This window comes from Coregonus lavaretus (genome assembly GCF_964263955.1).
Source record: "Coregonus lavaretus genome assembly, chromosome: 26".
NCBI classification, from domain to species: domain Eukaryota; kingdom Metazoa; phylum Chordata; class Actinopteri; order Salmoniformes; family Salmonidae; genus Coregonus; species Coregonus lavaretus.
Window position 1 is genome coordinate 40791644 of NC_140013.1, and position 16524 is coordinate 40808167.

At 43.0% G+C, this 16524-nt stretch overlaps 1 protein-coding gene across 1 annotated transcript in view; it reads left to right on the forward strand.

The window, feature by feature from the left end:
* LOC311102043 (SR-related and CTD-associated factor 8-like) overlaps positions 1-15200 on the forward strand; it is a 62170-nt gene extending 46970 nt beyond the window's left edge. The window contains exons 14-15 of the mRNA XM_084143258.1: positions 11746-11914; positions 12256-15200. Of these exons, the coding sequence (XP_083999384.1) occupies positions 11746-11914; positions 12256-12869 (783 nt within the window). The 3' untranslated portion in view covers positions 12870-15200. The remainder of the gene's footprint in view (positions 1-11745; positions 11915-12255) is intronic.
* Positions 15201-16524: the final 1324 nt, after the last annotated feature.

The following is a 16524-nucleotide window of genomic DNA, read 5'->3' on the forward strand; positions in this document are numbered from 1 at the left end:
TGCCAGACTGCCACACAAAAAAAAAAAACTTGCATCTGCACGTCTTAGACGTCTTATCATCAGTTTCTATACAGAATATTTCTCAATGCACACCATTGCTTATTGCACTGCACTGACACACTGGGTAACTTGAGCTAATTTGACTCTGAATCACATCCTTAAATACTCGACATGCTCCACCTAGAAGATGTGTGATATTGTCAGTAGCGACAGCATGGGCAATAAAAATTTTTTTTCGCTTGATTTTATTTAAGCTCGCAACTGATGTAAATTGAAATTATACTGGAGTGTGTTGTTTCATTGTTAATCAGGTGATGAGTATGAACTTCATGCTTCACCTGTACAGAGTGGATGTATGGTCTGGAATGCACTGATAATGCACTGATAATGGCCAGTATTAAAACTGACCTAAAGCGCTGAGGATTTGAGTTCTGATGTCAGTAACAGCTGGGTATGTTCGCTGCGGTGGAGGCTGGTGGGAGGAGCTATAGGAGGACGGGCTCATTGTAATGGCTGGAATGGAATCAATGGAACTGAGTCAAACGTGGTTTCAATATGTTTTGATACCGTTCCATTTATTCCATTCCAGCCATTTACAATGAGCCCGTCCTCCTATAGCTCCTCCCACCAGCCACCACTGGTTCTCTGGTATTAATATGTGATGTCAATCATCATGTGAACTGTAGACAATACAATTTTATTTTGTCCATTCGCTACACCCGAAAGTGGTATTCTGCTCTTCTCTCTCACCCCCCCCCCCCCCCCCCCCCAGACAACACACATACGGACATATTTGTCAGCCACAGTACCGCATCCCTGGAGCTATTTTTTTGGGGCTTGAGAGAGGCTTGCCAAAGGGCACAGTGATAGGAGAGTGTGTCAAGGATATGACACCAACAGCCCTCCAGATGCCTGTTCAGTCCCCACAGTGTCATCCCACTGGGCACACCACGTCATTTCAATGTGGAGATTTGGGTAATATTTGGTTGAGACGTTGATCAAATGAGATTCAACCTTTATTCACCCACTCAAAAAGACAGAAGTTTGTTGAAATCCCAATGTATTGTTACTATGCTTTTAATCTTGCTTGTGCGCGCACATTTAAAAAAAAAATGGGTTTTATAGTAAAGACATAATTTAACTGTAAAAATCTATTACCTTTTAATGTGCCAAGACCACAACCAGTCGTTTTCATCAGATTGTCAAAACAAATCACTTCAAAAAGTAGGTTACCTTCGCACGTTCATCCAAAGTAATTCCAGCAATCCCAACTGTGCACCCAGCAACATTCCTTCAAGTGCAAGTGGCTGTATTATATATATCTTTTAATTATTCCCTGCTCACGAGTCCCCTTGATGATGCAATTGCCTCTTCTGCCTAATGGTAAGTACACCACTGCCTGCGTGTAGACCGAAGTTAGGTACACCACTGCCTGCGTGTAGACCGAAGTTAGGTACACCACTGCCTGCGTGTAGACCGAAGTTAGGTACACCACTGCCTGCGTGTAGACCGAAGTTAGGTACACCACTGCCTGCGTGTAGACCGAAGTTAGGTACACCACTGCCTGCGTGTAGACTGAAGCTAGGTACACCACTGCCTGCGTGTAGACCGAAGTTAGGTACACCACTGCCTGCGTGTAGACCGAAGTTAGGTACACCACTGCCTGCGTGTAGACTGAAGTTAGGTACACCACTGCCTGCGTGTAGACTGAAGCTAGGTACACCACTGCCTGCGTGTAGACCGAAGTTAGGTACACCACTGCCTGCGTGTAGACCGAAGTTAGGTACACCACTGCCTGCGTGTAGACTGAAGTTAGGTACACCACTGCCCGCGTGTAGACTGAAGCTAGGTACACCACTGCCCGCGTGTAGACTGAAGCTAGGTACACCACTGCCCGCGTGTAGACTGAAGCTAGGTACACCACTGCCTGCGTGTACACTGAAGTTAGGTACACCACTGCCTGCGTGTAGACTGAAGTTAGGTACACCACTGCCTGCGTGTAGACTGAAGTTAGGTACACCACTGCCTGCGTGTAGACTGAAGCTAGGTACACCACTGAAGCTGGTCCAGCAGCTGACTAATGTACTTCTGGGTTAACAGAGATTACTGTGTTTTCAACTATCTATACTGAACAGAAATATAAACACAACATGTAAAGTGTTGGCCAAATGTTTCATGAGCTGAAATAAAAGATCCCAGAATTGTTCCATACGCACAAAAAGCTTATTTCTCTCAAATTTTGTGCACACATTTGTTTACATCCCTGTTAGTGAGGATTTCTCATTTGCCAAGATAATCCATCCACCTGACAGGTGTGGCATATCAAGAAGCTGATTGAACAGCGTGATGATTACACAGCTGCACCTTGTGCTGTGGACAAAAGGCAACTCTAAAATGTGCAGTTTTGTCACGCAACACAATGTCTCAGGTTTTGAGGGAGCGTGCAGTTGGCATGCTGACTGCAGGAATGTCCACCAGAGCTGTTGCCAGATAATTTAATGTTCATTTCTCTACCGTAAGCTGCCTCCAACGTAGTTTTAGAGAATTTGGCAGTATTTCCAACCGGCCTCACAACCGCAGACCACGTGTAACCACGGCAGCCAGACCTCCACATCCGGCTTCTTCACCTGCGGGGTCGTCTGGGACTAGCCACCCGGGTTTGCACAACCGAAGAATTTCTGACTGTCAGAAACCGTCTCTGGGAAACTCATCTGCGTGCTCGTCGTCCTCACCAGGGTCTTGACCTGACTGCGGTTTGGTGTCGTAACCAACTTCTGTGGGCAAATGCTCACCTTCGATGGCAACTGGCACGCTGGAGTGTGCTCTTTACGGATGATTCCCAGTTTCAACTGTACCGGGCATATGGCAGACAGTGTAGTGTGTGGGCAAGCGGTTTGCTGATGTCAACGTTGTGAACAGAGTGCCCCATGCTGGCGGTGGGGTTATGGTATGGGCAGGCATAAGCTACGGACAAGGAACACAATTGCATTTTATCAATGGCATTTTGAATGCACAGAGATACCCTGAGGCCCATTGTCGTGCCATTCATCCGCCGCCGTCACCTCATGTTTCAGCATGATAATGCACGGCCTCATGTCGCAAGGATCTGTACACAATTCCTGGAAGCTGAAACTGTCCCAGCTCTTCCATGGCCTGCATACTCACCAGACATGTCACCCATGGATCGACGTTCCAGTTCCCACCAATATCCAGCAACTTCGCACAGCCATTGAAAAGGAGTGGGACAACATTCCACAGGCCACAATCAACAGCCTGATCAACTCTACGCGACGGAGATTTGTCATGCTGCATGAGGCAAATGGTGGTCACACCAGATACTGACTGGTTTTCTGATCCACGCCCCTACTTTTATTTTGAAGGTATCTGTGACCATTAGATGCTCATCTGTATTCCCAGTCATATGAAATCTATAGATTAAGGCATAATTAATCTATTTCAATTGATTGATTTCCTTATATGAACTGTAACTCAGTAAAATCTTTGAAATTGTTGCGTTTTGCGTTTTATATTTTTGTTCAGTGTAAAAGCACGACCAAATTCCAATTGAAAAACAATGTCTGATTTTTGGTGTAATTTTCATGTAAATGTATTATCACTGCACTTTCAACCATTTTAAAAGCACAACAAAGTTAAAATGGGAACACAATGTCAGATATTTTGTATTTATTCAACAACTCAATGTGTTATCACTGTGCTTCATCTAATAGCACAACCCAATGACCTGGATTACAGTTGAGATTACATTAAAGTACACGGTGCAAAGTGATCAATGCTGTTCAAGATTGTACACAGATTATTATAGCAATTGTGACGATCTCCACAGACCTGCGACCTTTGCATACTATCTTGAACATGCACACTTTCTATGATTACATAAGAAGACATTTATAGTTACAATAACCTCAGTGGCCATAGATGTGTTACTCTTTTTGAGGTTGAATAAATACCGTTACATTAGTTTGTATGCTCCTTAACTTTAGGCTATTTGCTGTATTACTAAAGTAGTATCGAGTTGTGTTTGGTTGACAAAGCAACCAAATATTAACATTTTAAAGGAGATGTCTTCAGTGCCACTAACTATGAATTTAGTAATTTATAGGTTGGATTCATGTCTCCATCTCAACCAAAAATCAAAGTTAAAGAATTGGACTAAATCAAATCAAACTTTATTTAAAGTGCTTTTAAAAGGTGAACTATGCAGAAATCGCTCCGCCATTTCCTGGTTGCTAAAATTCGAATAGTTCGCCTAATTTCAGTTTATGTGACAAAACAAGTATAGTATAGAGAACCATTGTACCATCTAAACCGCTGTGAAATATATTTTCCATAACCAAAAATATTGTATTTTCAGCTGTTTGAAGCTGGTGTACAAAACTGAAAGTAAAAGACGCAAAAACGAAACTTAAGAACGGGAAGCATAGAAATAGCGCACATATATATACAGTGAGGGAAAAAACGTATTTGATCCCCTGCTGATTTTGTACGTTTGCCCCCTGACAAAGACATGATCAGTCTATAATTTTTATGGTAGGTTTATTTGAACAGTGAGAGACAGAATAACAACAACAAAAATACAGAAAAACGAATGTCAAAAATGTTATAAATTGATTTGCATTTTAATGAGGGAAATAAGTATTTGACCCCCTCTGCAAAACATGACTTAGTACTTGGTGGCAAAACACTTGTTGGCAATCACAGAGGTCAGACGTTTCTTGTAGTTGGCCACCAGGTTTGCACACATCTCAGGAGGGATTTTGTCCCACTCCTCTTTGCAGATCTTCTCCAAGTCATTAAGGTTTCGAGGCTGATGTTTGGCAACTCGAACCTTCAGCTCCCTCCACAGATTTTCTATGGGATTAAGGTCTGGAGACTGGCTAGGCCACTCCAGGACCTTAATGTGCTTCTTCTTGAGCCACTCCTTTGTTGCCTTGGCCGTGTGTTTTGGGTCATTGTCCTGCTGGAATACCCATCCACGACCCATTTTCAATGCCCTGGCTGAGGGAAGGAGGTTCTCACCCAAGATTTGACGGTACATGGCCCCGTCCATCGTCCCTTTGATGCGGTGAAGTTGTCCTGTCCCCTTAGCAGAAAAACACCCCCAAAGCATAATGTTTCCACCTCCATGTTTGACGGTGAGGATGGTGTTCTTGGGGTCATAGGAAGCATTCCTCCTCCTCCAAACACGGCGAGTTGAGTTGATGCCAAAGAGCTCGATTTTGGTCTCATCTGACCACAACACTTTCACCCAGTTCTCCTCTGAATCATTCAGATGTTCATTGGCAAACTTCAGACGGGCCTGTATATGTGCTTTCTTGAGCAGGGGGACCTTGCGGGCGCTGCAGGATTTCAGTCCTTCACGGCGTAGTGTGTTACCAATTGTTTTCTTGGTGACTATGGTCCCAGCTGCCTTGAGATCATTGACAAGATCCTCCCGTGTAGTTCTGGGCTGATTCCTCACCGTTCTCATGATCATTGCAACGCCACGAGGTGAGATCTTGCATGGAGTCCCAGGCCGAAGGAGATTGACAGTTATTTTGTGTTTCTTCCATTTGCGAATAATCGCACCAACTGTTGTCACCTTCTCACCAAGCTGCTTGGCGATGGTCTTGTAGCCCATTCCAGCCTTGTGTAGGTCTACAATCTTGTCCCTGACATCCTTGGAGAGCTCTTTGGTCTTGGCCATGGTGGAGAGTTTGGAATCTGATTGATTGATTGCTTCTGTGGACAGGTGTCTTTTATACAGGTAACAAGCTGAGATTAGGAGCACACCTGGGAGCCAGAAATATTTCTGATTGAGAGGGGGTCAAATACTTATTTCCCTCATTAAAATGCAAATCAGTTTATAACATTTTTGACATGCGTTTTTCTGTATCTTTTTGTTGTTATTCTGTCTCTCACTGTTCAAATAAACCTACCATTAAAATTATAGACTGATCATTTCTTTGTCAGTGGGCAAACATACAAAATCAAAAGTGGGCAAACCATACACCAAAAAAAAAAAATGTATGCACGCATTACTGTAAGTCGCTTTGGATAAAAGCGTCTGCTAAATGGCATATTATTATTATTATTATTATACTTTTTTCCCTCACTGTATATACTGCTTCTTAGACTTGCTTTCAATGAGAATGACAGATCTATAACTCCCATTTCTATGTGAATTTTGCCGGGTCACCCAAAAAAATTACATATTGCAGCTTTAAAGTATGATTTGATTTGATTTATTCCTATTTTTTAATTTGATTCTTGGTTGAGATGGAGACGTGAATCCAACATATCAAGTATTAATTTGTAGACAAACTGGAATTAAAGCCAGACTAAGTCAGTGGCACAGATGGAACTACCCAAGCAGAAGATACAGTGGGGAAAAAATTATTTAGTCAGCCACCAATTGTGCAAGTTCTCCCACTTAAAAAGATGAGAGAGGCCTGTAATTTTCATCATAGGTACACGTCAACTATGACAGACAAAATGAGGAAAAAAAATCCAGAAAATCACATTGTAGGATTTTTTATGAATTTATTTGCAAATTATGGTGGAAAATAAGTATTTGGTCAATAACAAAAGTTTCTCAATACTTTGTTATATAGCCTTTGTTGGCAATGACACAGGTCAAACGTTTTCTGTAAGTCTTCACAAGGTTTTCACACACTGTTGCTGATATTTTGGCCCATTCCTCCATGCAGATCTCCTCTAGAGCAGTGATATTTTGTGGCGGTCGCTGGGCAACACGGACTTTCAACTCCCTCCAAAGATTTTCTATGGGGTTGAGATCTGGAGACTGGCTAGGCCACTCCAGGACCTTGAAATGCTTCTTACGAAGCCACTCCTTCGTTGCCCGGGCGGTGTGTTTGGGATCATTGTCATGCTGAAAGACCCAGCCACGTTTCATCTTCAATGCCCTTGCTGATGGAAGGAGGTTTTCACTCAAAATCTCACGATACATGGCCACATTCATTCTTTCCTTTACACGGATCAGTCGTCCTGGTCCCTTTGCAGAAAAACAGCCCCAAAGCATGATGTTTCCACTCCCATGCTTCACAGTAGGTATGGTGTTCTTTGGATGCAACACAGCATTCTTTGTCCTCCAAACACGACGAGTTGAGTTTTTACCAAAAAGTTCTATTTTGGTTTCATCTGACCATATGACATTCTCCCAATCCTCTTCTGGATCATCCAAATGCACTCTAGCAAACTTCAGACGGGCCTGGACATGTACTGGCTTAAGCAGGGGGAAACGTCTGGCACTGCAGGATTTGAGTCCCTGGCGGCATAGTTACTAGCTTTGTTACTTTGGTCCCAGCTCTCTGCAGGTCATTCACTAGGTCCCCCCGTGTGGTTCTGGGATCATTTTGACCCCATGGGGTGAGATCTTGCGTGGAGCCCCAGATCGAGGGAGATTATCAGTGGTCTTGTATGTCTTCCATTTCCTAATAATTGTTCCCACAGTTGATTTCTTCAAACCAAGCTGCTTACCTATTGCAGATTCAGTCTTCCCAGCCTGGTGCAGGTCTACAATTTTGTTTCTGGTGTCCTTTGACAGCTCTTTGGTCTTGGCCATAGTGGAGTTTGGAGTGTGACTGTTTGAGGTTGTGGACAGGTGTCTTTTATACTGATAACAAGTTCAAACAGGTGCCATTAATACAGGTAACGAGTGGAGGACAGAGGAGCCTCTTAAAGAAGAAGTTACAGGTCTGTGAGAGCCAGAAATCTTGCTTGTTTGTAGGTGACCAAATACTTATTTTCCACCATAATTTGCAAATAAATTCATTAAAAATCCTACAATGTGATTTTCTGGAAAAAAAATTCTCAATTTGTCTGTCATAGTTGACGTGTAGCTATGATGAAAATTACAGGCCTCTCTCATCTTTTTAAGTGGGAGAACTTGCACAATTGGTGGCTGACTAAATACTTTTTTCCCCCACTGTACATCTTCAAATGTTGATATTTGGTTGCATTGACAAACAAACACAATTCAATATCCAGTTTGTCTGTTACATTTATAATTGCTCTTTTGGATTCACGTCTCCATCTCAACCAAAAATCTAAGTTATTTGAGCTGTTCTCGCAATAATATGGACCTGGTCTTTTACCAAATATGGCTATCTTCTGTATACCCCCCACCTTGTCACATCACAACTGAATGGCTGAAACGCATTAAAAAGGAAAGAAATTCCACAAATTAACTTTTAAGAAGGCACACCTGTTAATTGAAATGCATTGGTTGAGAGAATGCCAAGAGTGTGCAAAGATGTTATCAAGGCAAAGGGTGGCTTTTTGAAGAATCTCAAATATAACATATATTTTGATTTGTTTAACACTTTTTTGGTTACTACATGATTCCATATGAAGTGCTCGATTTTATACACCTTTCAGCAATGGGTGTGGCTGAAATAGCCGAATCCATTAATTTGAAGGGGTGTCCACATACGTTCGTATATATATATATATATATATATATATACACAGTGCATTCGTTAAGTATTCAGAGCCCTTCCCCTTTTCCACATTTTGTTACATTACAGCCTTATTCTAAAATTGATTAAATAAAACATTTTCTCATTAATCTACACACAATACCCCATAATGACAAATCGAAAACAGTTTTTTAGAAATTCTAGCAAATGTATTAAAAATGAAAAAAATACCATATTTACGTAAGTATTCAGACCCTTTGCTATGAGACTCGAAATTGAGCTCCATTGATCATCCTTGAGATGTTTCTACAACTTGATTGGATTCTACCTGTGGTAAATTCAATTCATTGGACATGATTTGGAAAGGCACACGCCTGTCTATATAAGGTCCCACAGTTGACAGTGGATGTCAGAGCAAAAACCAAGCCATGAGGTCAAAGGAATTGTCCGTAGAGCTCCGAGACAGGATTGTGTCGAGGCACAGATCTGGGGAAGGGTACCAAAAAATGTCTGCAGCATTGAAGGTCCCCAAGAACACAGTGGCCTCCATCATTCTTAAATGTAAGAAGTTTGGAAGCACCAAGACTCTTCCTAGAGCTGCCCGCCTGGCCAAACTGAGCAATCGGGGGAGAAGGGCCTTGGTCAAGGAGGTGACCAAGAACCTGATGGTCACTCTGACAGAGCGCCAGAGTTCCTCTGTGGAGATGGGAGAACCTTCCAGAAGGACAACCATCTCTGCAGCAGTCCACCAATCAGGCCTTTATGGTAGAGTGGCCACTCCTCAGTAAAAGGCACATGACAGCCCACTTGGAGTTTGCCAAAAGGCAACTTAAGACTCTCAAACCATGAGTAACAAGATTCTCTGGTCTGTTGAAACCAAGATTGAACTCTTTGGCCTGAATGCCAAGCGTCACGTCTGGAGGAAACCTGGCACCATCCCTTCGGTGAAGCACGGTGGTGGCAGCATCATGCTGTGGGGATGTTTTTCAGCGGCAAGGACTGGGAGACTAGTCAGGATTGAGGGAAAGATGAACGGAGCAAAGCACAGAGAGATCCTTGATGAAAACCTGCTCCAAAGTGCTCAGGACCTCAGACTGGGGTGAAGGTTCACCTTCCAACAGGACAACGACCCTAAGCACACAGCCAAGACAATGCAGGAGTGGCTTCGGGACAAGTCTCTGAATGTCCTTGAGTGGCCCATCCAGAGCCCGGACTTGAACCCGATCGAACATCTCTGGAGAGACCTGAAAATAGCTGTGCAGTGACGCTCCCCATCCAACCTGATAGAGCTTGAGAGGATCTGCAGAGAAGAATGGGAGAAACTCCCCAAATACAGGTGTGCCAATTTTGTAGCGTCATACCCAAGAAGACTTGAGGCTGTAATCGCTGCCAAAGGTGCTTCAACAAAGTACTGAGTAAAGGGTCTGAATACTTATGTTGATGTGATATTTCATTTTTATAAACATTTTTTTTTTAAATATTTAACCTGTTTTTGCTTTGTCATTATGGGGTATTGTGTGTAGATTGATGAGGGGAAAAAACTATTTAATCCATTTTAGAATAAGGCTGTAATGTAACAAAATGTGGAAAAGGGGAAGGGGTCTGAATACTTTCCGAATGCACTGTGTATATATATATATATACTATATATACGAACGTATGTGGACACCCCTTCAAATTAATGGATTCGGCTATTTCAGCCACACCCATTGCTGAAAGGTGTATAAAATCGAGCACACTGCCATGCAATCTCCATAGACAAACATTGGCAGTAGAATGGCCTTACTGAAGAGCTCAGTGACTTTAAACGTGGCACCGTCATATTCTGTAATATTCTGAGTTGATATCAATGTTACACAGGTAAGCTAACGGTTACAGAAATAAGGAATGGTGATGGGCTCTATGAGTGACTGAGGCAAACACACCACCTCCTGTTGTTATGTTGGGCACCTACTGACCAAAAAAAACATGCTATGAAATACACACTCAGCGTACAAAACATTAGGAACACCTGCTCTTTCCATGACATAGACTGACCAGGTGAATCCAGGTGAAAGCTATGATCCCTTATTCATGTCACTTGTTAAAATCCACTTCAGACAATTGAGACATGGATTGTGTGTGTGCCATTCAGAGGGTGAATGGGCAAGTTCCTTTGAACGGGGTATGGTAGTAGGTGCCAGGCGCACCGGTTTGAGTGTGTCAAGAACTGCAACGCTGCTGGGTTTTTCACGCTCAACAGTTTCCTGTGTGTATCAAGAATGGTCCACCACCCAAAGGACATCCAGCCAACTTGACACAACTGTGGGAAGCGTTGGCGTCAACATGGGCCAGCATCCCTGTGGAACGCTTTTGACACCTTGTAGAGTCCATTCCCCGACGCATTGAGGCTGTTCTGAGGGCAAAAAGAGCTGCAACTCAATATTAGGAAGGTCTTCCTAATGTTTTATACACTCAGTGTGTATTGCTAAAATAAAGGTTTAAGGAAATACAGGCAGGCACCACATTACTACAAGACAAAACAGCTTAATCAAGCAAAGCTTGCTTTCATATAATAATTAAAAAGCTTGAAAAGGTAGTGGAATGAGATTAGTGTGGTGTGTAAATAGTCCAATACTTGAACTTGTATGCGGTACAAATCACATTATTGTGGGACCACCTCCTCTAAGAGTTTGAAGTACAATAGACCAACATAGCTACTGTAGTAGGTCAAAACTCTGTGCTGGAAAACCTTGGTGGAGCATGGGTGGAGTAGGCATTGTGGTGTTAATGTGAATTTCCTTTTTCGGTTTCAGACAAATACCTACTTCTCAGTTAAAACATCGTTTTTTTTTTGTTATTAATATGACATTAGGTATGGTTACATTTCATGTGCTCTGTTAAACCAGCCCTTTCGAATGACTTCGATAGGAACAGTGAATCGATTTAGTTGTTAAGAGATCCCTCAATAATCATTCTCACGATAGCACATTTGTAGTAGTCAATTACAAATATCATTAGCTAAGCAGGGCTGTGCTGTGATTGGTTAAAACCCTGGATGGGAGACCAAAGGGTAGCTGTAGATACATCAACAGTCCAGTAGGAGGTGCTGCCCAGCCTATAGTATTTATTTCTGATAGTGGATATAACGTTGAAGATCTGACGTTGTTTCAAAGGTACATATTTTATACAAGGTTTGTTGAAAATTGGTTACCACGATGACCATAATTCTGTTGTTGAATTTTCACCCTCAAAACAACCGTTTTTCAAATCCAATGTATTTTCCACATAGGTTCCACGTCACAATACATTGACAGATTACGTTGAAACAACGTTGATTCAATCAGTTTTGTTTCTGTGTCTCCAGGTGCCTCCAGTCCAGCCAGTAGGGTCTATGGGTGCTCACCCTGGATTCCCTGGACCTCCCCACTCCCTCACCCCTGGTGGACCCCCTCCCTTCCTGCCCGCTGGCTTCAACCCCACACAGATGCCTCCAGGTAACACTGTGGTGCAACAGTATGGAGCTGAACCAAATGAACAACTAGAGGATCGCCAACAAACATTCTCTTTCCCCCTCTGATTGTCGTTGTAGAATGATAACATATTTGTAATGAAATGTACAAATATCCAAACCCAAACCTTTATGATCACGAACATGTTTGAAGATTTTTTTTAGTCATTTGTTGTTGTTAAATGTATGAAACGGGACTTGTTTAAGGTGCTCTTGAAAATTGTTCTTGATTTTTTTTTTTTTTATGGTTCACTTTTTTGTGTTGATTTTTACTTTTTTTTAATTATTTTTTTACCCATGCGTTTTATGTCTTTGCTCGTTCTGCAGGTTTCCCTCCTCCAGTGGTGAGAGGGCCAAGGAGCACCAAAGATGACTCAGGGCCTAAAGACAAGGCTGGAGGGAGTGGTGGCCCCTCTGGCCTCTCAGACGCTCCAGACAGCCAGCTGGGAGCTCCAGGGCCAGGGGCCGTGATGAGTCCTACAGGCCCAGCAGGGTTACTGGTTCCCAGGCCGGCCATGATGCCCATGCAGCCCCCTCCAGGACTACCACCCCCACACCTCCAGCCCCCCTACCACCCTCACCCCAACATGCCCCCCATGATGATGGGCTCCAGGGGCCCCATGTTCCCCCCCAGGGGGGGCCCTCCTGGTGGGTTCAGGATGCCCATGGGCCACCTGTCCATGGAGGACTTTCCTCACGGACCCCCCAGACATCCCTTCCAGCCTGGACCCCCTGGGGAAGAAGAAGGCAACTGGGAGGGTGAGAGACACTTCTGGGGTGAGAGGCCAGGGTTTCGGGGACGTGACAGGGATGGGGGGAGGTTTGGGGAGCAGGGGAGAGGGTTCCCGAGAGGAGGAAGAGGAAGGGGGGATGGTTGGTCCAGAGACTGGCCTGAGGGGAGGGACCGCTTCATGAACCGACAGGATAGATTTGAACGGTGATGACAGGGCCAGGGGGGTGGAGCTGGAGAGACGGGGGAGAAAACCTTTTTGGAACAGAGCGAAACAGGAATGAACTACCTGAACACTTGAGTTTTGTTTTTCTACAGTGTGTGTATGTATACAACTGAACACAACCCAGATATCTGGCCTCAAGATAACCACTTGGAGACTGGGCACACTGAGTCAGACACAGACATTGTAATGTACAGCCTGTCCCTGATGAATTTCTCTACTGTTCCAAAGACATTAAGACTAACACAGAGAAACATTATGGGCCGGTTTCCCAGACACAGAATAGGCCTAGTCCGTGAATAAAAAGCACATTCAACGGATCATCTCCGATACAGTTGCTTCTTAGTCCAGGACTGCGTAATCTGTGTCTGAGAAACCGACTCTATGAGAATATCACAGTTTAAACCAATGGAAGTCTAATTTTGCAGTCAGTTCATGTGAATAACTTTGTCCTATTTTGAGCTTGTATATTTTGACAGAAAACCACAGTGAGAAGAAGACTGCTTTGTATATATTGTATATGTGCTGATGGCCAATATGCTGTTTTGTATATTTTGAGTGAATGTTTTGTTAATTCTCCAGGAAATCTGTCACTAGGGCAGTTAGAGAAACAAACTGTTGATTCGCTGTCATTTTAAAGGTTTGATCTGAAAACACCATCATCTTTGTATTGATGGGGGAGGGGGACGCTCAGAACATGAAAATCTTTTGCTTCACAATTTTTGTCATTAGCCGTTTGTTTTTAGTAAACTATTTTTGTACTAAGCAAGTGTGTCTTTTTTGTAAGTTCTTCATGGGAGGCAAATTATAAATGCAATGTTTTTTTTCTCACTCAACTGACAAAAGGGAAACGATGTAGACAGTTCCATTGTCTACCAGTAGAGGGCACTGTAGCACTTTCTACCTGGGATAGTAGCCAGGGGGTCTCACTTTTACATTTGACATTTTAGTCATTTAGCAGATGCTCTTATCCCGAGCGACTTACAGTTAGTGCATTCATCTTAAGATAGCTAGGTAGCGACCACCACATATCACTGTCATACTGAGCACAATTGTTCCTCAGTAAAGTAGCTATCAGCGAAATCAGAGCTAATAGGGGGAAAAGTTACACTACTTTTTATACCAGCTCAGGGTAGTGCGCTGTTTAGGGAATGTCTTTCAGGACACATTAGTGAAGAAGGTGGGCAAGGCCCTTTCCAGAATTTAGACAGAAAGTCTGACAGATACAGAGAAGGGCTCCTCCCAAGTGCTTTAATTTAACGATTCACCACAATGGAAATTTGGTTTCAGCTGCAATTGCCTTGGTCCGGCGATTCGGTGCATTTGATTGGTTGAATCAGGTGTTCTAGAGCTGGGTGCACAGCCTTTTGTATCCCCAGGACCAGACTTGCTATGGGTGGTAGAGGTTAACTACGTCCCAAATGGCACCCTATTTCTTATATAGTGCGTAGGGCTCTGTTCAGAAGTAGTGTGCTATATAGGGAATAGAATAGGGTGCCAATTGGGATGCGACCGTTGTCTCTGCAGCTGTCTTTTAAGTTTTCTCTATGCTCAGCTCATCGTCTGTATGTGGGGTCATCCAGACGGTATCCATTTTGTACATCTGTTTACATTATCTGACAACAGGTATATTATTCACACCTGGTTTGTTATCTTACAGGGCCTTCATAAAGTATTCATACCCCTTTGACTTATTCCACATTTTGTTGTGTTTCAGCCTGAATTCAAAAGGGATTACACAGATTGTTTTTCTCACCCGTCTACACACAATACCCCATAATGACAGAGTGAAAACATGTTTTTAGAAATGTTTGCTAATTTATTGAAAATGAAATACAGAACTATCTAATTTTGCATAAGTATTCACACTCCTGAGTCAATACATGTTAGAATCACCTTTGGCAGTGATTACAGCTGTGAGTCTTTCTGGGTAAGTCTCCAAGAGATTTGCACACCTGGTTTGTACAATATTTGCGCATTCTTAAAAAATATATATTGAAGTTGGTTGTTGATCATTGCCAGACAACCATTTTCAAGTCTATTTGGTTTTCCTCTAGGACTCTGCTTAGCCTTATTCTGTTTATTTTCATCCTAAAAAACTCCATAGTCCTTGCCAATGACAAGCATACCCATAACATGAAGCAGCCACCATCGTGCTTGAAAATATGAAGAGTGGTACTCGGTGATGTGTGTGGTATTGGATTTGCCCCAAACATAACTGTCACGAGAATTTCTATCTCTAATTGCACCAATTTGTAAGTCACTCTGGATAAGAGCGTCTGCTAAATGACGTGAATGTAAATGTAATTAAACTCAAGCTTGAATAATTCCCAGAGGTTGTAAGGCTCTGGTTTTAATCATGAATTAAACAAAGGTCCACAACCAGCAATAATTATCTGTATTATTTAATCATGGCTCTACCGCCAAAACACACACACAGCCTTTTATAACCCTTCACACAAAGGAACTTTGCTCCGCCCACCTTTAGGCGGCCTGTACATTTCCACAACTAGTTTCTAAGTCCCCTCCCTCCCGGAATGTTTGTCTCAGCAGTTTCTAACCCCCCCCCCCCCCCCTCTGTTAGTGGGTGATGTAGTAATGATGACCCTAACACAGTTCACACAGTCATCATCAGTATCGGGGTGAACAATTTTATTCATAATCATAATTCCTTGTCAAGGTGTGTTGTATGTGGAAGGTGCGGGAATCAGGCGCAGGACACAGAAGCTTCGTACAACAGTCTTTAGTGATTAAATACGAGCAAAAGTGCCCGGAGACGAGCGATACGCACACAGGCGTAAACAAACAGGAAAAATACATAAGCGCACACAAAGTGCGAAAACCTCTCCTAACACACAAGGGGGGGAAAACCAATACCGACACGTAGACAGGACGCTCAATAACACACAACACATGACTAACAAAACGAGAACTTATAGGACACATAATCAACGCTAACTAACCACAGGTGTACAACAATCAGACAAAAGCAAACATAGAAACATACAACGGTGGCAGCTAGTACTCCGGGGACGACGACCGCCGAAACCTGCCCGAGCAAGGAGGAGGAGCAGCCTCGGCAGATTCCGTGACATTCCTCTATCAATAACGTTTTGTATTCAGGACAAAAAGTTAATTTCTTTGCCACATTTTTTTGCAGTATTACTTTTGTGCCTTGTTGTAAACAGGATGAGTGTTTTGGAATATTTTTATTCTGTACAGGCTTCCTTCTTTTCACTCTGTCATTTAGGTTAGTATTGTGGAGTAACTACAATGTTGTTGATCCATCCTCAGTTTTCTCCCATCACAGCCATTAAACTCTGTAACTGTTTTAAAGTCACCATTGGCCTCATGGTGAAATCCTTGAGCAGTTTCCTTCCTCTCTGGCAACTGAGTTAGGAAGGACGCCTGTATCTTTGTAGTGACTGGGTGTATTCATACACCATCCAAAGTGTAATTAATAACTTCACCATGCTCAAAGGGATATTCAATGTCTGCTGTATTACCCATCTACCAATAGGGTCCCTTCTTTGACAGGCATTGGAAAACCTCCCTGGTCTTTGTGGTTGAATCTGTGTTTGAAATTCACTGCTCGACTGAGGGACCTTACAGATAATTGTATGTGTGGGGTACAGAGATGAGG